The 25,618-nt window shown below is 46.9% G+C and overlaps 3 protein-coding genes across 3 annotated transcripts; all 3 read right to left on the bottom strand.

Annotated features, from left to right (window-relative positions):
- Window positions 1-68: 68 nt before the first annotated feature.
- EV420DRAFT_1709749 (uncharacterized protein) lies at window positions 69-1,092 on the bottom strand (the record flags this gene model as incomplete). Its single annotated transcript, XM_060479595.1, has 4 exons — window positions 69-344; window positions 395-708; window positions 760-838; window positions 892-1,092. The coding sequence occupies 4 exons, from the start codon at window positions 1,090-1,092 to the stop codon at window positions 72-74; spliced, it is 867 nt and encodes a 288-aa protein (XP_060336864.1).
- A 5,877-nt stretch (window positions 1,093-6,969) lies between these two features.
- EV420DRAFT_1636617 (uncharacterized protein) lies at window positions 6,970-8,135 on the bottom strand (the record flags this gene model as incomplete). Its single annotated transcript, XM_060476610.1, has 2 exons — window positions 6,970-7,702; window positions 7,948-8,135. 2 exons carry the CDS (start codon window positions 8,133-8,135, stop codon window positions 6,970-6,972), a joined length of 921 nt encoding a protein of 306 aa, XP_060336863.1.
- A 915-nt stretch (window positions 8,136-9,050) lies between these two features.
- On the bottom strand, window positions 9,051-10,739 carry EV420DRAFT_1474848 (uncharacterized protein; the record flags this gene model as incomplete). The annotated part of the gene is made up of 3 exons (XM_060469244.1): window positions 9,051-9,893; window positions 9,937-10,393; window positions 10,441-10,739. The coding sequence occupies 3 exons, from the start codon at window positions 10,737-10,739 to the stop codon at window positions 9,051-9,053; spliced, it is 1,599 nt and encodes a 532-aa protein (XP_060336862.1).
- Window positions 10,740-25,618: the final 14,879 nt, after the last annotated feature.

Below are 25,618 nucleotides of genomic sequence, written 5' to 3'. Positions count from 1 at the left end.
ATGAAAGTAGATTAGGACTTTGCCTAGGTGATCACTGCTACAGGAGTACTTGAAAGAAGAGAGTGACCTGACTAAGTAATTTCAATTTCCTCCAACTGAGCCTCTATATCATCATTGTACACCATCTGGGAACTTGCCTGAGCATGCTCAGGCTCATCTATTTCCTCCATCTGAGCTTCAGGATCATCATCAAGGTTGATACTGATCATAGAATCCTCTTGGGTGTTTGTCTGACTCTGACCTTGCCCAAAGTGGAGTGAAGACATGATACTTCCATTCCAAGAGTCATCAGGACGAGCATGACCTGCAGCAACACGTCCAATAAGGAGCGTTGGTGTGATGCCCTAAAATAAAGTGTTATTCATGTATAAAAAAAGAATAAGTATACCTATACTCTTGCAACACCTGCTATGACATCAACATAGTCTTGTCCCCAGCTATTGCTAGCAGTGAGAGCCACATAGAGGATCAAGCATACAGAATAGAGAGCAGAAGATTCCACCAGAACTTCAATGACATGCCGGTAAGCTCCAAATGCACCTCTGATTCCATTGTTTGCTTGTCCTACACTCAGAATACGGTAGATGATAAGCACAGTACACCACAATGTTGTAGCCAGAGTGAATGATGCATAAAGTATCAGACCAGAAGCACTGGCAGCCTTAATGAAATTTGTAAAGATTAGGTGTGTAGCCATAATTTTGAACACTAGATTGAATGTGGATCAAAGGAAGCAACAGAAGAAATGGATGACTTTACCAATGCCAGAGACTAGACAAAGAGTGGGAAGTACAATGACTAGCCAGTGCTTTCCCCAAATCATCCAGCAACGCCAAATCTGAAATTTGAATAGTAAGCTGTAATCAGGATTTTTATCATCATCATACACACCATGATAGAGTCAGCAAGAATAGTACCAATCATGCCTGTAGTACTCATTCCTATTGTTGCCAGAATATCATTGCTGGTAAACTTCAGATATCTAGTCCAGATGTTTTCTCCATAGGAAATAAATCCAGAGGATGTAAGGGACCAATCCATGCCAAAAACAATGAAAGTCACAATATAGAGAATGATAATGACCACAGCCATAGCTCGTCTAATATGCTGAGACTTGCTAATGACTCAGTTATTCATTTCAGTCTTAATATTAGAATGTATATATCACACACACTCACAGATGTTCCACATTGTAACAGCAAGAATACCTGTGTATACACCTATATGTGTTCAGGATTAGACACTGAGATTCTAACTTTATTGAGCAAGCTCACCAAGCAATAAAGAATGCAGTATGGTTGAATTCAATTCAGCATCAAAGTAATTTATCAGGAAAACTATATCACTGTCAGTAAGTGATACTGGAATGCTAGTGTTAGTTTGAGTAGCCATCAGCTGAGATTAGGCAAAAGAAAGGTATTCTGAATAGAGGATGTACTTAGAAGCATAGCACATACTATACTCTATATTATATAGCACATACAGTCCCCATATCCCTGAAACAGATCAAAGCTACTGAGCTAGGGAGAGAGATTCAGATGGCCTCAGTCACATTATCATATTATCTGAGATCTAATGATGCTAGAAAAAGTGGCAAAGATGAGAAGTCAACTTGTAATAAAGAGCCTAGCCACTTATGATGAACACTGTTATAGTAATGACTCTGAGTGAGTAGGTTAGCCAATATAAATCAATCATATCAGATATGTATACCTACAACATCTAATATTAGAACCAACATTGATTGTTAACATGGATCAGAGAGTTCTCCATCCAAAGCAATTACAAACTAAAGCTATGAAATCCTCCTCTTATATGAATCATCCTTTTAGAAGAATCAGAGCCCAACACACCATTGTAAGAGAGTATTTGAAGAGTATAACATTCTTTGACAGTATGCATTGATGCCACCAGTAGAGTTAAGATTAGAGACCCAACACTAGGAAGTAGGAACTTTGGATACTAGCTTTGGAGATGGAAGACAAATTTATGGCTCATGAAACACCAAGACAAGATGACTAGAGTGTTAGGTTGATGGTCCCTGTTCTGTGTAGTAGTCAAGTGGCAACTAAGAAGAGAACAAATATAACTTTACCCTGAGTGTGTAACTAGGGATGCTCACCATACTATTATGGATATGGTTGGGTCTGTTCCCATACTGTAATTCTCTTGCCAGGCCTTGCAGCAGTATCAATGGTCAAATCTACAGCCATGACAGTTGTACATACAGTTGCATGTGTTGCATGTACATATAATGCAGGGTTAATCATTAATTAATATAACAGATGCAGGATTACTTGCCATGTGCTTACAGTGCAACCTTAAATAAACAGTATGCACAGTTTTGATGAACTTTGATGTACTTCTGAAGGTTTTTCCTGCATGATTATGCTTATAATGACTTAGAAAAATAGTGTGTGCTTAATCTGTTTGTATGGACAAGGTCACAGAGCATTCACATGTGTGAGCCCATTATACAAGGCACCATATAGGCACACTGCAAGAGAGTAACAAGCACTGCTGTGCTGATGTCTGTAAAAGGCCATATACAGCTAAATGTTACCATGAAATATGGTCCATAGAGGAACTCATCAATCTGTATTTGTACTGTAGGATAGGGCTTTGCACTGTACCATATATAATATATAGCTGTATAGCCATGATACAGTGACAGACAACAGCTGATCCATATACTATACTATTAAGACTCTTAGAACTAGGTTGATGATACAGTGCAGGTATATAGACAGCTGTGCCAGTCATTAATATGGCCATAAGATAGTGGGAAAATGCATTACCTGTCATATTTGACAGGTGCACTGGCCACCTATGGACAATGTATTTCAAAATATGAGTGAGTAGTAAAGGGATGAAACAGGAGTAGAGCAGAGGCAGCAGAAGTAGGGAAGAGCAAGTATTTATGCCTGCCATAAGAATTAGAGCTTTATATGAGCGAGTGAAATAGGAGCAGGCTGTAGTGTTGATGTAAGCCACTAGTACGACAAACAAGGTCAAACTCGTGATGTGACTCGCACTTCGGTCAAGCGTACAATGAGCAGGCTCAAGTAGTCCTTTAGCGGTTCACTTAGACAGCCTAGGCGAGAGCAATAGAGTCGATAACTAGGTATATAGACCTTAGCCAAAGCTGGGGCTTAAGGCCACAGCTTGGCTGTCTTAAATACAGGAGTGTGGTTCTAAAAGTGGTACAAATGAGTCTGTGTATCGTACAATGAGCTGGCATTATTGTCTGAATAGAAGCACACATGTGATGTCCATGTATTGCAGTACTAAGCATATATGAGTCAATAAGGTACTGGGTAAGGAAAGAATAAGGAAAAAAGAAAAATCCATAACATTACCCCCTCCTTAAGACTCAGTCGTCCTGACTGAGTCATCATCCCCCTCGTCATCGCTAGTAGTGTCAGCGTCCGTTTCCATGTCTGAGTCATCCTCTGAGTCCTCCGCTGATTCTTCCTGAAGCGTGTTTAGGGTCTCCCCCATCTGTGTTTCATAGTCCAGTACAAGTTCCTTGGCATTGGCGAGGTGTGCCCTAGTGACCCACAAGTTTTCTTCTGGCCCATACCCCTTCCATTTGACCAGAAAGTTGGTGACTTCCTTTCGACGATGCCCCCTGCCAGTCCAGCGGTTGTGGTGGTTGAGGAGTTCCTCGATCTCGTATTCCTCTTCCGCATCGATGAGTTCTGGTGGCGGTGGTGGCGGTCGTTGTTGGTTGGGGAATTTAGGCTCATGGAAGGTCGAGAGGAGGGATTCATTGAACCGATTGTGAATCCGCCAACGAAGTGGTAATTCGAGCTTGTAGGTGCTAGCGCCCCTTTTTGCGGTGATTATGAATGGTCTGACTTGCTTGTCATCGAGTTTCTTCTTGGGTTGGGGTAGGTGTAGGTTCCTCGCATCTAGCCAGACCTTCTGGCCTACCTGGTATTCTAGACTAGCCTGGCAACGTTTATCGTAGCTCCGTTTCATGGTGTCGGCTGCCTCTCATAGTGCAGATTCTGTGTCCTTATGGATCTTAGCCATGTGATCTGCAAACTCCTGGGCGGCAGGTACGTCGCTTCAATTAGTTCTCGGGTTGGGAAATAGGTCACCGTTTCTTCCGAACATGACTTTGAAGGGGGATAGCCCTGTGGCAGAATGCTGTCGGTTATTGTGGGCGAAGGCGGCGAGGGATAGCCATTCACTCCAATCGTTTTGTCGGTAGGTGATGAAGATTCGTAGGTACTTCTCCACTTCCTGATTGGCGCGTTCGGTCTGCCCATCCGTTTGGGGATGGTACACGGTTGACGGGTTTCCCCGGATGCCCAATAGTCGATATAATTCCTTGGTGAAGTTAGCGACAAACTGTGGTCCTCGGTCAGATATGATCTTTGTGGGGATCTGCCCATATTTGCAGATGACTTCATCGCACAGAATTTTTGCCCAGCCCTTGGCCGATAGCTCCTTGGAGCAGGGGATTGGTATGAGCGTCTTGGAGCAGCGATCGACAATGTTTAGGATTGTGTTGTGGCCATTAGATTCGGGCAGGTCGGTTATTAGGTCAACGGTGATGATGTCCCATGGCTGGCTTGGGACCTCATTGGGGTAGAGCAGCGCATTGCTGGCTCGGGTGGAGGTTTTGGTGTGCTGACAGGTCTTGCACCCCTGCATGTATGCTTCTACGTCTTTTCACATTTTCGGCCACCAGTAGTCCCTTAGTATCAACTCCTTGGTCTTTTCTATTCCCGGGTGTCCAGCCAACGTATGATCGTGGTGTCGTGCCATTACTTCCCCTCGTAGCATCGCGTCTCAGGGGACGTAAATGCGATTGTCATGGATTAGTAGTCCATCCTCTTTGGTTACTCCTTCGTCGTGGTTGAGGGATGTGGCGATGCCTTGGTCCCAGTTCCGGGGGTCTACTGTCGCCCTACGTATCTGGCTCTGGATTTCCTCCTCCGATGGCATCTCTAGCACTCTAAAATGCTCTGTGGTGAGGACCGTGACATTTTGGTTATCCTCCTTTCCCTGTTCATGATCTGCCCTTTGATTAAGGAGATCGGCCTTTTTGTTGGACGCTCCCAGTTTGTGATGAAGACTGAAGTGGTACTCAGCGAGTTCTGTGACCCATTGGGCTTGTCGGCGATTAAGTTTCTGAGGCTTCCGAAAGTACTGCAAGTTCTGGTGGTTGCTCCAGATTTCAAAGTCCAATTGGGCTCCAAGTAGGTAGTGTCTCCATTCCGATAGAGCTAACATAATGGCCAGCAGTTCTTTGTCGTATATCTCGTAATTGCGCTCTGTGACTGAGAGCACCTTTGAAAGGAATGCCAGCGGTCTCCATCGGCCCCCAGGGTCCTCCTGGGACAATACCGCTCCGATGGCCCCATCGCTGGAGTCTGCTTCGAGTCGGAACAGTTTGGTGACGTCGGCCATCCCTAATACCACCCCTTCTCGGAAGCACTCCTTGATTTCAGTGAAGGCTTCCCGTTGCACTTTCCCTCACTCCCATGGCACCTTACCTGTGAGCCACATCAGCAGTCGTACCTTGTCACTATAGTGCTCGATGAAACATCGGTAAAAATTGGTGAATCCTAGGAACAACTGTAGCTCCTGTTTCTTGGCAGGCTCCAGCCATTCCATTATCCCCGCAATTTTGATCAGGTCCATCTTTACGCTGCCTTCACTGATGATAACCCCTAGGTATTCCACCTCTCGGGCCTCAAACTCGCACTTCGCGGCTTTCAGGAATAGTCCGTGCTTGCGCAGTAGCTGTAGTACTTGTTTGGTTACTGATCGGTGCTCGGCCAATGTTTTAGTGAAAATGAGGATATCGTCGAGGTACACAGTGACCTTTCCTTCGGCGATGAGATCCTTGAATATGTCATTCATCATCCACTGAAACATTGCCGGAGAGTTGGTCAGCCTGAAGAACATGACCAGGGGTTCGAACAGTCCCCGATTGGTGCGGAATGCTGCCTTCCATTCATCTCCTTCCTGAATCCTCATGTTGTTGTATCCCCATCGCACGTCCAATTTGGTGAAATACCTGGCCCCCTGAAGCTGATTTAGCTTGCCAATGAGGGGTAACAGGTACCAGTTCTTGATGGTGAGTTCATTGAGTTTTTGGTAGTCCTGGACGGGCCTTAGCTTTCCATCCTTCTTCTTGACGAAGAAGAAAGGGGAGGCCATAGGGGATTTGGAGGGACGTATCCTTCCGCTGTCCAGGTTTTCGGCAAGGAATGCGTCCAGTTCCTTTTGCTCCTGGGGGTTGAGCGAGTATGCCTTGCAGTCGAGGCTAGCTTTTGCATTGGGGATTAGCTCGATGGCATGGTCCCAGGGTTTATGAGGGGGTAGGTTGTCAAAATTTTCTTTTGCGAAGACATCGTGGTATTCGTGGTACTCAGCCGGCACTATTTCTTCAAAGGTACGATCGGGCTTTCCTTGGTTGGCTTGGGTGGCCAGGTCATTAGAGCGGGTCCTGGTGGCATGTAAATGCACCTCCTGCTCTACATTGACCATTAAGATTCGGTCGCCCTCTTCGTACTCCGTCCATCATAGGGAGTCTTCATCGGGGAGGCGGAATGGTACCGGTCGGCAATTGCATCTGGCCAACGTGATGGCCCTGGTTGCCCAGTTGATGATGGGATTATGCCGCTGCAACCAGTTGTACCCGAGAAATAGTGGAGTAGTTCCTAGGTCCACTACTGCGAGCTCGATGCGTTCTTCGTGATCTCCAATTATCAACCGAACCTCCACGTATTCCGTGATGTCCCCACCCTTGTTGCGGGTGCTGTCCACATTGTACACTGGGGTGGGACGTGCTGTTGGTCGCAGCGGAATGCCGTGGTCCTTGGCCCAGGTTCGATCTATGGCACTCCCGGTGCAGCCGCTGTCTACCAAGGCTGACACAAGATGGGAGTCTCGGGTTTCCAATGTTTCTAGTCGTAACTGGATGGTTACGTGCCATCCTTTACCTCCTCAGATGTACTGGGGAGGAGCTCGGAGTTCTTCGAGCTCGTCTAACCCCAGGGAGGTCCGGGTTGTGTTCTCACCCTCCTCCTCCCTTAGCCTCCAGATGGTCTCCGTGACCACCTCTCTCCTCTTCGACGGGTGTACCCAACTCCTCAGTATATCCTTCTGCTCTTCCAGTGTCCTCGCATTTCGTAGTCCTCTGCAAATCCACTCCGGTCGGTCCTGGTGGGGGTGATAGGCCTGCGGGCATTTAGTCCCAGTGTGCCGAGGGCCTTCCATGATCTGGGCTCGGGCCATCGCCTCGGCGCATGCCTCCTTGGAGTGTAGGTAGCTGTAGTCATCTTCCTCGTCAGGGACTTCCTCAATTGTTATGGGTCGGGGGGGCAGTGCTTGTGGCGGCAATTGGTTGCCAGGTTGAAAAGGACCCTGGGGCAGCATTTGGTCGCTGTTCTTCTTGATTTCGTGAGGGTCAACCTGTTTTGAGGCAGCCGCGCATTGTGAATGCTGTTTCGCTGCCGCATCTGCGTTCCACACTACTTCAGTCTGTTCATCAATTGGCTTACCGGGTTTCCTGCTGGCTTGGGATTGGGGTTTGCTGCCATTTGTGGCAGTGGTAATCCCCTGTACACCGAATTTCAGCAAGGCTGGGGGTCTCCCTTCTGCTTTAAAACAGTTCAGCACTGGGTCCGCTGGGCCTCGAGTACTGCTGTCGGCCTCATCCCTCGCCTCACCTGGACGCCTGGTTCCATAGATGTCAGGAGCCACCTTGTGCCGGTACGGCCCCAGCCTGTCTGTCGGACTCAAAAGTCCTTGGGGTTCATTGTCCATTGGACAGTGGCAATCCCCTTCTACGCCATCCTCACCATGCAATTCTTGCTTAGTTTCTGTAGTCTCTAATGGCAACGAGGGTATGTTTGAATGCGTAGAGTGATGTACATGTTTTACTGAAACTGGAGGTCCGGCTGACGTGACTGAATCGCTTACTTCCCTGTCGGCTTGTCTTTTACTTCCTCTACTCGCGTGGTGTCAGCCAAGTCTTCTGGTCGGTTGGGGTCGTTCAGCATGGTGCGGATCATGGATTTGGATAGTTTGTATTGCCCAACGTTAGGGTTGGGTTTCGGCTTGATCTTCCATTTAGAAGGGTCAGGGTTGCACTTGTTGTCCCTTGCCATGTGGCCTGGGCCCCCGCATCGGAAACATAGCCTGTCATTTTTCAGGCAGTCTATCTCCATGGGTAGCCCCTGCCCTCCATAGGTAGTGCCGGTGGCGTCTTTTCGGTGGTCCGTGGTACCCACGTTGCTGGCTTTGGGGGCCGTGGTCTTTGGAGTGAAGGCCTTTCTGCCTTCCTCGGCTCGGTGTACGTGATAGTTTTCGTCAATCCGTTTCACCCTCCACTTTCATTCTTCGTACGTTCGGGGTCGTTCGTTATCCCCGTGCATGATGATGTCTTTCATCTTTGCCCAGATAGCCCTTTTTACCGTGTCCATCATCTCCTCTTTGTTCCCGATCTTCTCGGCCTCAATGGCGAGTTCTTCGAAGTTGGCAAAGAATTCTACCGCGTTCTTGTAGTTCACCTGTCATAGGGCCTTCCATTTGATTCTCTTTTGTTTGATCTCCACTGCTTCTCGGAACCTTTCCCGTACCTCCGCCTCGAAGCTGGGCCAAGTGGGGTATTGGGTATGTCGACGGATGGGGTCGCGGAGACGTCCTTTCTTCTGAATCCACCATTCTAGGGCCTTCCCATCCATGAGGGAGGTGGCGAATACAATTCTAGTCGGGGCGTGCCCTCTGTTACTCATGGGGAATTTGTGGGGGAAGATGGTAAAGTAATCTTCACACGCTTCTAGGAACCTTTTCATGTCGTTAGATGCTCCTGAGAATGGTGCTGGGGTCCTCATCATTTTGGGTCAGACCAACCCCCATGGGATCTCACCGGTTTCCAGTTCCCAAGGTTCCGGACTGTCCAGTGGTGGTCCCGCTGGCTCGGGTGGTAGTTCCAAGTCTACTACTTCTGGCAATGATCGTAAGTCATAGTCGTGGTGGGGGTTGTATGGTGGAGTCGGAGGCGAAGGTGGAGTAGGCGCAGGTCAGCTGGGTCGGGTTCTTTTTGGAGGGGCTTCTGGGGCTGGTTCCTGCGGGGCTCCTTCTTCTTCCGTGGGCATTCCTCCTAGGAGCCTGCTTCCTAGAGGTAGAGAGGGTTCTGCTGGAGTTGTGGCCCAGTGATACGGCAGGTAGCTCCACATCGAGAACAGACGTATTATGGTGGCATGGTCATTATGTAACTGGTTCCACAGTTTTGCTGCGTGATGCTGAACTTCATCTTTGTAGATGGCACTGCGTACTTCATTCAGTAGTTTGGTTCGGTACATAAATTCGGCGGCTTCTGAAACTAACCACGACCCTTCATTGGCCAGAGACCTTCCCTGCCATGCTAGAAGCTCCAACCATCCCATCTCCATTATCGGCTTCATCATTTCGGGGCGCTGGGGTGGATCGTGGGTAGGGAGTGGACTCCTCAGTGTCTGGGGCTTGGAGCCAGTACCGGTAGTCGGTGAGAGCCGCGCGCTCCCATGGGTACCAGCGATTCCAGATTCTGGTCTGAGTATCCCGAGGCCAGAAATAGAGGGGCTGGTCTTCGGCCCTCGGTAGTATGGGATGTTCCTATCTTTCTGGTACGTGGGCACCTCCCCTTCTGGCAAGGGCCCAGTTTCTGTTTCGAATTCCACGAGTGAAGTCTTGGAACCTTTGGTATAGTACGCCCCACTCTGAATGGATCGGGTTGTCAAAGAAGAACTGGGCCAATTCTGGCTCAGCTCCATATTCTCCGAGGGTCCACCGGACGTATGGAACAAGGGGCTCGGGGGTCTCCCAGTCTCTCCTTCAGTCTTCAGCGATGGCTTGAAGACGGCGGCATAACTCTCTGCGGCACTCTCCATATGGGCTGGGGTAGTGGCTGGCGAGCTCATCCCTGACCTGATATGGGTTGTGCTCTGTGTCATCTGTGACCCATGAATCGTAGGAGTCGGGGCCAGAGGTGTCTCGGGGGTCGACATCGGAAATGTCTCCAGGGTCAGGTGCTGGGCTTCCTCCCTTGGTCGCGGCGTTGCTTCTCCCGGTGGCGATACTGAGGTCTGGGTATCTGGGGATAGTGGGTGAGTCTGGATACTGGAGGTCAAACTCTGGTATCTCCCCATCCTCGAGTGGGGGGAGCTGGTTGGCTTGGTGCCATGCGTCCATGATCACCCAGTCATGCTGCTGCTGGGAGTAGAACTCTTCTGGCTGGGGGATTTTGTCTGGGTCAGGGGCACGAGGGGAGAATCCGTGGTAGGCCATAACAACTTCTTCCCCGTGCTCGGTACTGAGGTAGAGGCGGGTGGAATGGGGATGAGTTCCTGGCCCAATGATGACTCCTCCGGTGCTGGGGTCGATCCTTGTTTCCTGGATCCCATATTCTTCATCTGAGGGGTCTGCAGACACCCGAAGAATCCCGTCTGCGAGGACTCGCTGCTCTCTTCACTCTGCATCTTCTTGCTCTTCGATTCTGCCAACCCAAACCTCTCCTTCCACATCTTCTTCGTCTCGCTGGACTGGGAGGTTGGCGTGGACGTCCTTGTTCCTTGACGTCGAAGTACTGTATCTGAATCTGAAGGTACTGGCATTTCGATAGTGGAAGGGGGTTCGTCTAGGCTGTCCGTTGAGCCCGTAGTATACTCTCCTGGGAGCAGGGGTCTGCGGGACTCTGGCACGGTGTCATCGTTTGTATCGGAGGTATCCATATAGGAAGCAGAATACGAGTACGATGATAGCGGTTAGGAAACTGGCAAAGATGTTAAATATGTTAGATCCTGTACTGCTCATGGGTGATGTTCACTGTTGTGGTTGACAATGAAGATCCTTGAGAGAAGCTTTGGCTAAATGTAAGCCACTAGTATGACAAACAAGGTCAAACTTGTGATGTGACTCGCACTTCGGTCAAGCGTACAACAAGCAGGCTCAAGTAGTCCTTTAGCGGTTCACTTAGACAGCCTAGGCGAGAGCAATAGAGTCGATAACTAGGTATATAGACCTTAGCCAAAGCTGGGGCTTAAGGCCACAGCTTGGCTGTCTTAAATACAGGAGTGTGGTTCTAAAAGTGGTACAAATGAGTCCGTGTATCATACAATGAGCTGGCATTATTGTCCGAATAGAAGCACACATGTGACATCCATGTATCACAGTACTAAGCGTATATGAGTCAATAAGGTACCGGGTAAGGAAAGAATAAGGAAAAAAGGAAAATCTGTAACAGTTGAAGAGATCACAGTGCTAGCATATCATGGCATAATGCTGAGTGCACAGTAAACACATGTACAGTGTGATCTGATAAGAGTTATTTTTAGACAACCTACACAACCATTGAGTGCTGTATAATGACTGTCTTTATATGTTGTTAACAAGCAATGGTGATGAGCCTAAACTTCCATGGCAACAGCAAAAACCAAAACTTTAGAGGAGTTCACAGCAAATAATGCATAGCAGCAATAAAGGCTTTGTGTTGTTGTGTGAGTGTTTCAGTGCATCTCTGTATGATGAATTCCTCAAGAATGCAAGTATACACTGCAACTTTTCAGTCAGCAAAGTAGTACCTTTAACAAACAAGTACTAAAAAATGTTGGCTGTAAGCTGGGAAGGGTCTTGATATATGAGAAGGAACAGAATCTGGATCTTGAGTTCCAGTGGATTTAGACATACTTGGAGAGAGTCAAAGGTGTGATAGTGATGTAGCCAAGGGGGTACTGATTTTGGGATTTAGTACACAACATTGAAAAAACTTTTAATGGCCTTTGACCCCTAACCTACCTATCATATGACATTATAATTATCATATATAGCATAGTGTGCCTGATGACCTTATCCAGCAAGCCCAATGCCACATACTATGAGCCATGCTGAGCATATAGTTGAAATCCCACCTTCTTATAATCAATGGTGCCTCTGGTACTAACGTGTGTTGGAGAAGTATTGTATAATAATGAAAGCACATAAAGATTAATTGGATAGCATGTGCAGCTTGAGAGAAGTCAAAAGTGCATATATAAGTATTTGTAGAGTCATAACAAATATTTAATAGTCTTGAATAGGGTCAGATAATACAAAAAGTAGATCTACTTTGTACAAAAATGTCAAAATGTACCCATATATAAGGCAGAACTATGTGCTACAAAAAAATTTTAATGGCCCTTCAGGCCCAACCTACCTACCACTGGTGTATACCAGTCCGCAATCCCAGTACCCTCTTGGATGTAGCTGTAGTTGTGGTCGTACTTTGAAGTTTGATAGACTTGTGGAATGAGAGGAATTATGCTGACAAAGCAGCAGTACAGAATTTCATGCCAAAATTGATTGAACAAGAGGAAATCAGAAAAGCTTGAAAACAAAGTTTTCAATTTTTGTTACCAAAGACAATAGTTATCAATTAAGAATAGCATAAGATACAAGTTCATATATGTGCATGGATCTGCTTATATCTCAATGTGCCTCATTGATATCAGTAGATGTAAATATTTCTGCTTTGAGTGACTTTTCACTGGGCCTAAACACTCTCTGTGTGTAGTGTTGCCATGGCATGGCTAAATATGGCACAGAGGCTGAGCCGAGCTGCAATAAGTCTAGCTGAGCTGTAAATTTGGCTCATGGCTAAAAAGAGCTTAAAGCCAAGTTTAAGCTGGCACATGTGACTTATGCTCAGCTTCACTATGGCTGAATCCTAAATTAGGAGAGTGGATCCATCATCTCTTTTTCTTCATCATTGTGCTCTCATCTGTCATCTGTATAACCTGGAATTTCTTTCATTACTCTATAGCTTCACAATATATGTGTTTTCAGCCTATCCTCTACATGTGTGACTCTTTTCTTTGGCTTGACTGCCACCACAGCTGCTTGTTTTACCAACTCCAAGGCCTTGAGGATGATGGCAAGTAAAATGGGCATGAATTTCTCAGTGATAGTGCATGACCTATCTACTTTGCACCCTCATTGACTTAATTTGCATATTTTAGTCCCCCCAATCCTTCCCAACCATCATTTCTGAAGACATGTATCATTGAGCTTCACAAAGACATGATGTCTTCCTGTTTTCAGCATTACACACACCAGAACCAAATGTCGTAGTATTTTTTCAATATAAAATGAGAGCTATTTTCTTTGGCAGAGTATTAATTCCCCTACCCCATTCAAACTGAGACATAACACTCTGATTCTAAGCATCTTTGATTTCTCTGGATGGCATGCAGTGGTCATGGTTGTGATCATGGTCATGGTTGTGAGGGTGGAGTATCCACTGACATTGCTCAACTGGATACAACAGATGATCATACAGTGCATCCTGGTGGGGCATTGGAGTTCACTTTTCATGTACCTGATATGTCATATCTGAATCTTCATCCAAGTATGGTGAGCTTATAAAATAATAGATTATCAGCCAGGAACTCCAACTCGACTACTCTCTGCTGAACAACACACTGTTGAGTCATCACCACCATCTAGTTGTCATTGTGGACATCAATGTGCCCCAAATCCTTTCCATTCTGACACTGACAACCTCTTTATTGAGTGAACCCCATTAAACCCTCAGTCTCATCATACTGTTCAGTTTTCTGCTGGCAAAGAGGTGTTCAATTTTGATACTTCACTGTCTTCATCTTTGCAAATGCCAATGCAGAGGTCACATGACATTAACCAGACTCCATAGAGTCACTGTGGATGCTGTCAGGCAAGACAACAGTGGCAACAGAAGAAGAAAACCAAGCAGACAACTGATATCTACCCTTTCTTCAAAGAGTATGAGGATCACATGTATTGTATTCTTTGCAAGTACGTCACCTGTATATCTCTTATAATTTACCTATCTTAGACACTCACTTAGATCAGAAAACCACGGAACATGGTCAACCTCATATGCTTGTGATACATCAACTGGCAACTGGTGCCATCATCTGTACCAAGAACATGTTGCCCTATGGGTTGAAGCATGTGATTAGATGGGTGTTGAAATAATTGCCCCTGCTGCTTTGGATGCTGTCAATGAATATCACACATTGAAGAGACAGCCTGGACTCCAGAAATCTATGCTCACAAATCTCAACACTGAACTATTTTCACTGGAAGCATTTGTCAATGCATTGGTTGCCTTCATTGCTGTGACCGATCAGGTGGGTTATATGATATTTTTGCATGTTCATTCTCATAATTATTTATAGTAAATCAACATTATTGAATCTCCTGAACTGCATCGCATTTTTCTGATGCTTTGAGAGGAACTGACTGATGATGATATACCTCACTGAACTCAACTACAAGAGTGTATCATAGAGACATGGCAGGAGCATCTCCAGCAGCTCTCAAAAGATATGTTGGTATGTGCTGTAGTTTAAACTTTGTCTTCTATTATTCTCAAGATTACCAGGGTGCGCTCGGCAAGATCTCATTTATGTGTGATCTATGGACAAATTCAAATCTCATCCCATTCATGGCCATTACAGCACACTGGATTGAAACAAAGAAGATGCCTGTTCCAGAAACAGGCTAGATGAGGTATTCTCTTTCTCTTCGAGCTGATTTAATAGGATTCCACTGTGTCCCTAGCCATCATGATGGTGAACATCTTGCACATGCTTTTCTTTATATTTTGGATTGGTTATGGATTGCAGTTAAGGTGCCCTATATGCTGTTTGGATGTTGAGGATCTGCTAAACCAATATCTTTTTTTAGATTGGTTGGATCAGCCTTGACAATGCTTCAAATAATAACACATTTATGCATTTTCTCAAGTTGGAGCTGAGGCACTGACACATTCCATTTGATGCCATCAAGTGACATATCCAGTATGTTCAGATGATTAAAATCTCTCCGTGTAATCCTATAATTCCATTATATAGATGCTTTGCACATATCATAAATTTAGCATGCAAAGCAGTCCTTGGTGCTATCATAGATCTTGAATTTGCAGCATTAAATGCTGCAGATTTTGAGCCTACATCAGAGGAAGTGAACACTTTCAGAGCTGCACTTCAACATGACCCAATCATCTTGGTGAAAACCATTGTCCGAGTTGTATGTCTCAAATCAATCAATAAATTACCTTCTTATTACGACTTTACCCCTATTTTCCTCATCTTATCTTATCCTTATCCCTCAGAACTCTGGACCTACCTATCTTATCTCTCGGACCCATGATATTCTGCCAGCACACTCCTTACCTGTTTACCCAGTTGCCGTCACCCCAGTTCACAGCTGCTGCACCCTGGATGACCGACGACCTGCATGTACCATCATGCTTCTCTTGATAGCATCATGCTTCTTAGTAGTTGGACTGGAATTGACCGCTAGTTGAGGGTGGTCTATGGGATGAAGCCCATTCAGATGGAGTCCTGCACGGATGCAGGTGATATGCGCTCTTTACTCTCATTTGTCAGGAGTACACTTCTTTTAGTGTCCTCACTCCTCATTTGTTGGAAAGTGCACTTCTCATTGCATGTGCCCTTGTAGGTACTATTCTTAGTATGAGTCTAACATGTATTTAAGCTAGCCTATGCTGTGGCCTTAGACCCCAGCTTCAGCTAAGGTTATATACTCCTAACTCTTATAAGCTCCTTGCTTTTGCTATAAGTGATGCCTAACTTCTCGCAATCTACCAAACACCTCTCTAACGCTGAATCACTGAACACGAGTGACAGGATAGAGATCAGCCTTGGGTCAGATTAGAGTTAGTGCATAACAATTAGCTGAAGCTTGCCCTCACTACCCTTACCATTGTCAAACAGTAACTGTACCGCTTCAAGGCAGTCACTGTTATACTCCCAAAGAAAGATCCTTCAGCCCGTTATTTAAAAATGGCACCCACCATATCTCAAGATCATAAATGTTCATTGTGGTACAACAAACTTTATGCCTCTCACCCCCTCAGACCGCACCGCTATTATCTTTGGAAGTACCTTCAGTATCTTGACACTACTAACTGCAGTTGCAGTTATCCATATTACCTGACCAACCTGATGCCAAAGAGCACTGACCCCTGGAAGAGGGAGAGTACATGGGCTCAATGGCTCATGAACAGGAACCTCATGAACAGGAAGTACCGTCCGGCTCAGGTCAGTCACACCATGGCCAAGGGGGGAGCGAGACACACTTCAAACTCCCTTATCTGATGGAGAAGACAGAGCCCCCATGCTCGAGCTTCAGAGCGAGGATCAGCGAGATGGTGAAGGCAAAGAATCCCTTTGGGAAGAAGAGCTCAGACGACTCAGCATCCCTCCCGATGACAACGCTGACCAAGTCGACCCCAGGTTTACCACCGAGTACTGGACCAACATGGACAGGTCCTGGGATGACACGACCTGGGGTGACGACAATGACTCCAGGGAGCCATCAATCACCTCCACAGAGTTATCAGCTGCCATCCTAGGGTTTGACAATGATGGAGAGCGTCTCTATCGGAGGGGGACCAGTGGGTTCTACATCGATGTATTCAACCGAATCGTCTATGGACAAACCAGGCAAAGAACCACCTTTGAAGAGGGTGAAAACCTGTTCCTCCCTACCCGGTGATGAGCCTAAACTTCTGTGGCAATGGCAAAAACCAAAACTCTAGAGGAGTTCATGGCAAATGGCGTGTAGCGGCAATAAAGGCTTTGTTGTTGTGCGAGTGTTTCGGTGCACCTCTGTGCAATGAATTCCTCAAGAACGCAAGTATACACTGCGACTTTTCAGTCAGCGAAGTAGTACCCTTAATGATCGAGTACTAGAAAACATTGGCTGTAAGCCGGGAAGGGTCTTGATAGATGAGAAGGAACGGAATCCGGTATAACTGGGAATACCAGCAAACCGTGAACGAAGTGATGGCAATTTAACTAGTAAAAGCCATGGGCAAGGTTGACGGAATTAGAGAAAATGCCATCAAAGAGCAATACCATTGGCAAGATAACAAATACCGTGACGGCAAGAGACGAAGACTGTAGTCGAGAAACGAGAAACTGGCAGTAAAACGAAGATAAGACTGGCTGGCGATGATATGAGGGGGAACTAGTGACGGCAGAACGATGGCTGGGACTGGGCTGGACTGAAACTGAAACTATACTGAGGTTAACGACGGCAAAACGAAACTGATACTAATCCTGAGTCTACACGGAGACTATCCTATACTGAAGCTGACAGCAAGATAACAAATACCGTGACTGAAGGTCCTATACTGAAACTGTTGACCGAAATTCCATGACAGACACTGCTGGCAGCAATAACGATCCTAATCTGTGTCCACACGGGGACGTAACTGTACTGAGCTGAACTGGGGTGAAACGATGGCGACGTAGAAAGTGAAGACTGGTAAAATGATGCTGGCTGGTGAAAGTGAAACGATGCTGGTGGAATAAAAGATAAAAGCAAGTTGTGGACATGAAATTCCATGTATTGGCGCAATATGAGCGTACACCAATACCGTTAGAAGAAAAGCCATGACAGAGAGTATAACTCGGAGTGACTATGCTGTTATTGTCTGTCTCCTAGTGGGTACAAGAGATAGCGGTTGTAGCAACTTAGTTACTTGTCGTTGATAACCTGTGTGTCTCCGATTACTACTACTACACTAGCTTTTATACTACAAGTCCGGAATAAAATTAGAATACTTGAAACAAGTCCTTAGTAAGTCCTTAGTACATCGATTGGTAAGAAATGATACAAAACACGTGCTCCCAGAGTTCTAAAGTAACAGCACCCACACGGTTTTACCGTGTATAGACTTAGTGATTAGAAAGAATTCCACTGACATACGGACTTTTGGGCTGCTGTGTTGCTGCGGCAAAGTACACGGAAGGTAGTACACTGAAGTAGATGTGTGTGGCATTGTCTTGGCATTGTAACAGCATTAGTAAAGCTGGTGGAAAGGTCACGGTATTAAGTCTTTTGCCGTGGAATAGGTACTTTGGCGGCGGCATTCTATTAAGTGACACTTGATGCTGATGTCAGCAATGGCTGTGCTGAGCAATCAATGATGGTCCTAATTCCATGAGATCTGCAATCAGGTGCCTGGCAGCATTAATGAAGTGGTGCATATTGATGCGGAATTCGAGTTGGGATGGATAGTTGGCAGTAAAAGTGGGTATTGCCGTCATTGCAATCGTTGACTTAGGGAAAGTCCACTAAGTGGACAAGGCATTTATTATAATGCTAAAATCCACGAATTCTGAGCATACAGAGCCTTGAGGCTCATCACCGGGAACGAGGAGAAATACGGGGAGTACCTGACACAGGAGGACATTGAAGAGATGAATCTCCAGAGCCGGAGTGGCATGACACTCCAACCTCTTTCACATCATACACCCCCGATGGAAATTACAGAGTTGAAGGACCCCCTTCCTGGTGGGATGACAAGTCTGTTCATAAGTCAGACTTTGTCTGGCCCTCTTCCTGACCTGAATCTGAAGTCCTCCCCTGAATGATCATCACCATCACTGACCTTAGAGATTTCACAGAGCCTCACTTTGCCCATATCTCAGAAACTTCCACCAATGACACTGTTGGAGATGGACCCAATGACGTCGTATTCACAGAGTACTCCGACAGTAATAATGATGAGCTCCCAGAGTACTACACCCACCCAGGATCCCTGACTAATGAGGGCCAGTGGGTTATCTTCCCAGGAGACACCCCTGAGGGAGACAGGATCCTCGACTGGTTTGCCAGAGACCAACCCCTTCCAGACCCTGTCATCCTCCCGAACCATGTCCTGAGAGAGCTTGAGCAGACCCCTCCCCATCCATACCCCTACTGCAACTGCTCCATTTGCTGCCGTCTCAAAAGCCTGGCCCTCGACGAGTACGAGGGAGCAAAACCCCCTGATAAGCTCGAACCCTTCCTTGCACTGGGAGGGTTCTTACCCGATGGATACGATGGGGGTTTCCTCCCTCCCCGAGAGCTATGGCCTTGGATCTGGAGATGTGAAGATGCCCTGAAGATCTGGGATGAGTACTACAGATACTTCTGGAGCATATGGCAGTGGAACGATGATTGGTATGCAGGGAATACGATATTCTCCAGATACCAAGTCATCGGCTACCCGCCCGATCACGACAACAGGTCAGATCCCTGGACCAGAGCCGGGATGGTCATTGAATGATGGCTCCAGAGGGATGAGCCCAATAGCCCCCACAGTAGGAGCCCCTCCGATGACCCACCCGAGTTCGTCCAAGGTTCAAGCACAGGAGCTTACGGCTCAGCAAATATATGACCTAACATGGCAGCAAATGTTAGAGTGGACAAGCAGACGATTGCGATACAATGTGAATTGGACCATGTCTGACCAGGGACAAGCATACAAGGCGGCAGAGCTGGGATCTGCTCTGGAGGACCAGATACTCCGCACCGAAACCTGGTATCACACCGCCATTGATTGGAATGTGATACACCCTGACCAACTGATAGCATCAGGGAGGCACTACGGTGAAGAATCATTTCCCAACCTAGGAATAGTGGGCCCAGAAAACCCAATCCCTGACATGGCTTGGGCACCATCCAGCACCTTGGGATTAACTGCTGCAGGAGGAGGAATGTTCCATGCCCAGAGCATGGGTGGAGAACCCTCACAATCAGCACCCATGAGGGAAACCAGCAGACCAGCCATGCCTGGAGGCAGTGGTGGCCCAGGAGGATCAGGAGGAGGAAGCGGTGGAGCAGGACCTCCACCAAATCAACCTCCTGCCCAACCACCATCACCTCGTAGGGATCAAAATCTTCGATCACTACCACGCCCTGCCAATCCCCCACTACCGCCTGACCCACCAGATGGATGGGCCATTGCTGATGGACAGCCCAACCCCTGGGGAAATGTGAAACCAATATTGATAGAGGTCCCAGACAAATTCTATGGAAAGGCCAGTGACCTAGATCGATTCTTCACCCACTGCGAATACTACTTTGAAACCTTTGCTCAGTACTTCACCCTCAATGAAGCACATGGGTATGGTCCAAGTCAAGTGGTCTTCGCGGCCCACCAATTCAGTGGGGAAGAGATGAGCTGGTGGATCCATCAGCAATGACACTACAAGGATCCACACAGCAGAAGGCATCATGTTCCCACCTGGGAAACCTTCCAGGAAAATGTCCAAACATGTTTCAAGGAGGTAGCAGAAGTCCAAATCAAATGGATGCAATGGAAGAAACTGCAACAAGCGCAGTTCAAAACAGTCATCGACTTCTTTGAGAAGTTCGAGCAGATGGCCATGGAAGCTGAGCACTTCCACAATGATGAGGAAATGGAGGAAGTCGTCACCCTCACAATACAGCCAAATATCAAACAGATTATTATGGCTGGAGATCATATGTGGCCTACCACCTACTGGGAGTAGAGGCACAGGGTCCTACAAATGGACGAGAACCATCAAGTTCATCTCGCACAAGGCGGGAAGTATCCCAGCAGGACCACTGGTTCCAGGCCCGGAACAGCAGGGGGCTCTTCGAGTGGCTTGAAGGGCAAGAGGGATGCCACTGGATTCACCTATGGCGGTGAAGGCAAACCTATGGACATCGATTGTCTCAAAAGAGAAAAGTGATGTTTCTGGTGCGGACACACCAGACACCAGGGGCAGGACAATAAGTGCCCACCTGACAGGTTGAAGTGGCTGAAGTTTCCAAAGAAACCATCGACCTTTGCAACCCGTCTCAGAGCCGTCCTAGCAGAAATAGAGGAAGAAGACCTCGCTAGCTCGACAATGGTCGAGGAGATAAAAAAGATGCCAGCGTAGAACTTTGCAATTCTACTTCGTTGGCTGGGGTTAATCATGGTGTGCCTTATGACATGAATATTCATGCTTATGTTGTATCTGTAGATACTTGTAACAATATATCACATTTGTCTGCCACTATAAAGGAATCGCAAAACAAGAACGGTGTAGCAGGGGATTACCACTGCCTATCAGGCAATGAACCCCAAGGGTCAGGCATGAAAGAGTCGGACCTGACTAGCAGCTCAAGGCTGTACCAGTGCAGGGCGGATCTCGATCAGCTGATCAAGGATCCAGAAGCAACTCTCGATCAGTCAATCAAGAACCCAGATCGAGTTCTCAATCAACAGATCAAGAGTCCAGGTATGATCAGGAATGAAGCCCAGGATCAATGGGGCTCCTCATGCCTGTCCCAGCCATTCGATGCTTATTTAAAAGCAGGAGGGGGACCCTCGAGTTTGCCCATTAACAGCATACATGGGATTTCCGCTGCTTTCACTAGCAATGAACCCCACCAGTCAAGTCCTAGTACTGACGGTACTGGCTGTGTCCAAGCCACTGCAAATACCCCTTTGGGGTGCATGTATGACGCAGCAGAGCCTACCGGTTTGACAGGTGACCAAGGGTGGAACCTTGGGGGTGTGATGTCATTGTTCCCTGCAGGTGACATCTGCCATATGAGAAGTCAAGACAAGGACTATGTAGTCCAACTCCTGGGAAAGTCACATATAGCAGCAGTGGATCCAGACGACGGTGAACTGGCATCCCCTTTGCGCACCCAGATTCCCCGACAACAGACCACTTCAGTGATGGTGAGGTCAGAGAAGCCAGGCGAGCCTAGGGACGAGGCCGAGGGCTGGCAGAGCCTAGCGGACCTGATGGCAGACTGTTATAAAGCCTCAGGGGATAACCCAGCACCATACGTGGAACCAAGTAGAAAGGATAACCAGGAAATGGCCACCTCTATCACAGAGGACACCGGCCGAAAAAGCTCAATCGCCCACAAGGATCAAGTGGGCCAAACAGGGGAGAGAGACTCCTCTTCCCAGGTACGTACTTCCTTGAAGGATAGCACTAATGGCGAAAGCAACCCTAGTTATTTAAAGAGTTTACGGAACTCTCCAAAATCCAGTGAAGTCCCAACTAACCTGAGTGGGTGTCTGCACCGAGGTGAAAGGAAACTGACCAGTCGCACGGTCATAGGAGCAGGGCCTTTGCAGCCTATGGACTGTGACGATGAGAGGAAGACCCCAATGCCACCAACATCGGTGGAGTACTCTCAGGACTCCCAATGGCTGAAGCCCTTTGGAGCCACCTGGACCTGGCGAGCTATGCGACTTGCCAAGACCCCAGGAGAGAAGATGTCACTTCTCAAACAGTGGGTCCACCCTCAATGACAAACAGAGGTGGATGAGCTGCTGATTGCTGACTTGGAAAACCAAGTCAGGGAGTCCTATCTGGATGAATATTGAAAGCTGGAACATATGGACCAGCTTACCAAACCACCCCAGTATGTCCGAGGAGTGAAAGGACAAAATATCATGATCACCTTACAACTGGAGACCTTTGATACTATAGCTCATCACTCCACAAAGGCCCTGATTGACAGTGGCTGTACAGGAAGTGCTATTGACTGACAGTGGATCCGTGATCATGGTATCACCACGCATAAAGCGGCTCACCCCACTCTGGTCTATAACGCCAATGGTACTCATAACAAAGGCAGTGATATCGCCGAATTTGCTGAAGTCTGACTTAAGATCAGGGACCACAGCAAATGTATTGAACTAGCAGTCGTCGACCTAGGAATGACACCCATCTTCCTAGGACACGACTGGCTACAAAGGCACAACCCACTTATCAACTGGAATACAGGCTCAGTAACCTTAGCATGCTGTGACTGCCGCAAAATACCATTCCGACTTCCAGACAAGGATCTGGAAATGCAGTGGAGAACTGAAGTCGAGGATGGGGATACAATCCTCATCATAGACTTTGAGGAAGCTTTTCACATATGAGCGGTGGGGCATAAAGCCAATGACTTAGCAGCCAAGGCCAACAAGGGAAAAAGAACAAAGTCGTTTGAGGAAATCGTCCCCAAACATTATCGAGACTTCATCAATGTTTTCAACAAGGAAAACTTCGATGAACTTCCCCCTCACAAACCTTGGGACCATGCCATTGAGCTTATTCCCAATGCCAATGCCAGTTTGGACTGCAAGATATATCCCTTGAACCCAAAGGAGCAAGAGGAACTAGATAACTTCCTTGACGAAAACCTGGCCACCGGCAGAATTCAACCCTCCAAATCCCCAATGGCATCTCCTTTCTTCTTTGTCAAGAAAAAGGATGGGAAACTGTGGCCAGTACAAGACTACTGCAAGCTTAATGAAATAACCATCAAGAATTGCTACCCTTTACCGCTTATCTCCTACCTTATGGATAAGCTTAAGGATGCGAGGTATTTCACTAAGCTAGATGTCCACTGGGGATACAACAATGTCTGAATCAAAAAGGGGGATGAATTCAAAGCCACATTTCACACTAACCGAGGGCTCTATGAGCCCATAGTTATGTTCTTTGGATTAACCAACTTGCCTGCTACCTTCCAATGGATGATGAATGATATCTTTAAAGATCTCATTGCTCAAGGAAAGGTCACCATCTATTTAGATGACATCCTCATCTTCACGAAGGACAAGGCGGAACACCAAAGAATTGTATGGGAGGTCCTAAAGATTCTGCACAAGAACAAACTGTTCTTGAAGGCAGAAAAATGCGAATTTGAGGTACTTGAAACTGAGTACCTTGGGGTCATTATCAGCAAAGAATCTATAAAAATGGACCCAGTTAAAATCGCTGGTATCATGGACTGGCCGGCACCCTCCAAGAAACAGGAACTACAATCCTTCCTGGGGTTTACCAATTTTTACTGATGATTCATCTGGCATTATAGTGCGATTGTCAAACCAATGACAAAACTCATGGGAAAGGTCCCTTGGACCTGGGGAAAGGAACAACAAGACATGTTTGAGGAACTCAAATGCCAATTCACAACAGGAGTCGTTTTGGCAATGCCAAATGACTACAACAAGTTTTGTCTGGAGGCGGACTCCAGCGAGGGAGCAATTGGTGCCATCCTGTCACAGGAACAGAAAGGGAAATGGTGCCTGATTGCGTTCCTGTCAAAATCTCTCTCCGTGACAGAATGGAATTATGAGATTTATGACAAGGAACTGCTAGCGATAATGATCACCTTGGAAGAATGGTGACATTATCTCATGGGTGCCCATCAAGATTTCAAAATCTGGATGGACCACTCAAACTTGCAGTACTTTCGCAAACCTCAAAAACTCAACCGCAGGCAAGCGCGGTGGGTCACTGAGCTAGCAGAGTACCATTTCACGCTCAACCACAAGCCGGGAGCATCCAATAGGAAAGCCGACCTCCTAAGTCGGCGGGCCGACCATGACCAAGGCAAAAAGGACAATGACAATATTGTCCTCCTGAAACCAAAATTCTTTCAGGCCCTGATAATGCCAACCGAGGAAGAAATTCATGGCAAAATCAGGAGAGCAATAAGTGATCGCCAGCAGTGGGACTGAGGGATCACTTTGAGTCTCAACCATGAGAAGGGGGTCATCGAGAGGGACCACCTTCTGTTCTATGATGGGTATATTTACGTCCCCCGTGACCACACCTTACGAGGAGAACTCATCTTCCATTACCACAACCACGTCTCCACCAGACACTCAGGCATCGAAAAAACCAAAGAATTGGTCTTAAGGGACTATTGGTGGCCCAAACTGTGAAGGGACATGGAAACCTACGTACAAGAATGCAAAGCGTGTCAGAGGATGAAAACTGATATGCAGTGGAAGGCAGCCCTGCTACATCCCAATGCTGTACCCTCTCGACCCTGGGAACACATTTTGGTTGACATGATCACTGGATTTCCAGAATCCAAAGGCTACGATGCGGTACTAGTCATTGTAGACCGATTCTCGAAATACATCATGCTGATTCCCTGCACGAAAGAACTCTCATCAAGCGGGTGGGCTAAAATCCTACATGATGAGATCATCTGTCGGTTTGGGGTTACCCCCTCCAAAGTCATTTCCGACAGAGGACCACAATTTGTATCAAAATTCATCACCGAACTATACACAATGATGAATATCCAGGGGAATCCATCGACAGCCTATCACCCTCAGACGGATGGGCAAACAGAATGGGTTAACCAAGAACTCGAAAAGTACCTTCGAGTCTTCGTTAACCACAAGCAGGACAACTGGAGCGAATGGCTGCAATGGGCAGTATTCGCTCACAACAACCGCCAACACTCTGCAATGGGCTTTTCCCCCATCAAAATTGTCTTTGGATGGGATGGGGAAATTCACCCAACTGCAGTGAGGCAGTCGGAAACACCATCAGTAACTGACTTCGTTGAAAGCCTCCAGAGAGTATGCAAACAAGCAGAAGACTCTTTGAATAAAGCCGCCGAAGTTATGAGAAAGGCCTACGACAAACACACTCATCCTGCACAGGAGTACCAGCCAGGAGATAAAGTATGGTTGGACTCAACCAACCTTCACCTTCCCTGACCAGTGAAGAAACTAGGCGACAAATGCATTGGTCCCTTTGAAATAATTTCCAAAAAGGGACCCTCCACATATGGACTAAAGCTACCGCTAGGATGGAAGATCCACAACAAGTTTAATGAATGATACCTAACTCTGTACGTCCCCCTGGAGTTTCCCAACCAAGAGAAACCTCCGCCACCCAAACCAGAACTCGTCAAAGGTGAAGAAGAATATGAAGTGGAGGAACTACTTCAGGACCATGACCGTATTACCAGTCAAGGATGCAGCTGGAGGACCATAACGGAATATTTGGTCAAGTGG

The sequence above is a fragment of the Desarmillaria tabescens genome (assembly GCF_030435595.1).
Source record: "Desarmillaria tabescens strain CCBAS 213 chromosome Unknown EV420scaffold_4, whole genome shotgun sequence".
NCBI lineage: Eukaryota > Fungi > Basidiomycota > Agaricomycetes > Agaricales > Physalacriaceae > Desarmillaria > Desarmillaria tabescens.
This window is presented reverse-complemented; position numbering and strand designations above follow the sequence as displayed.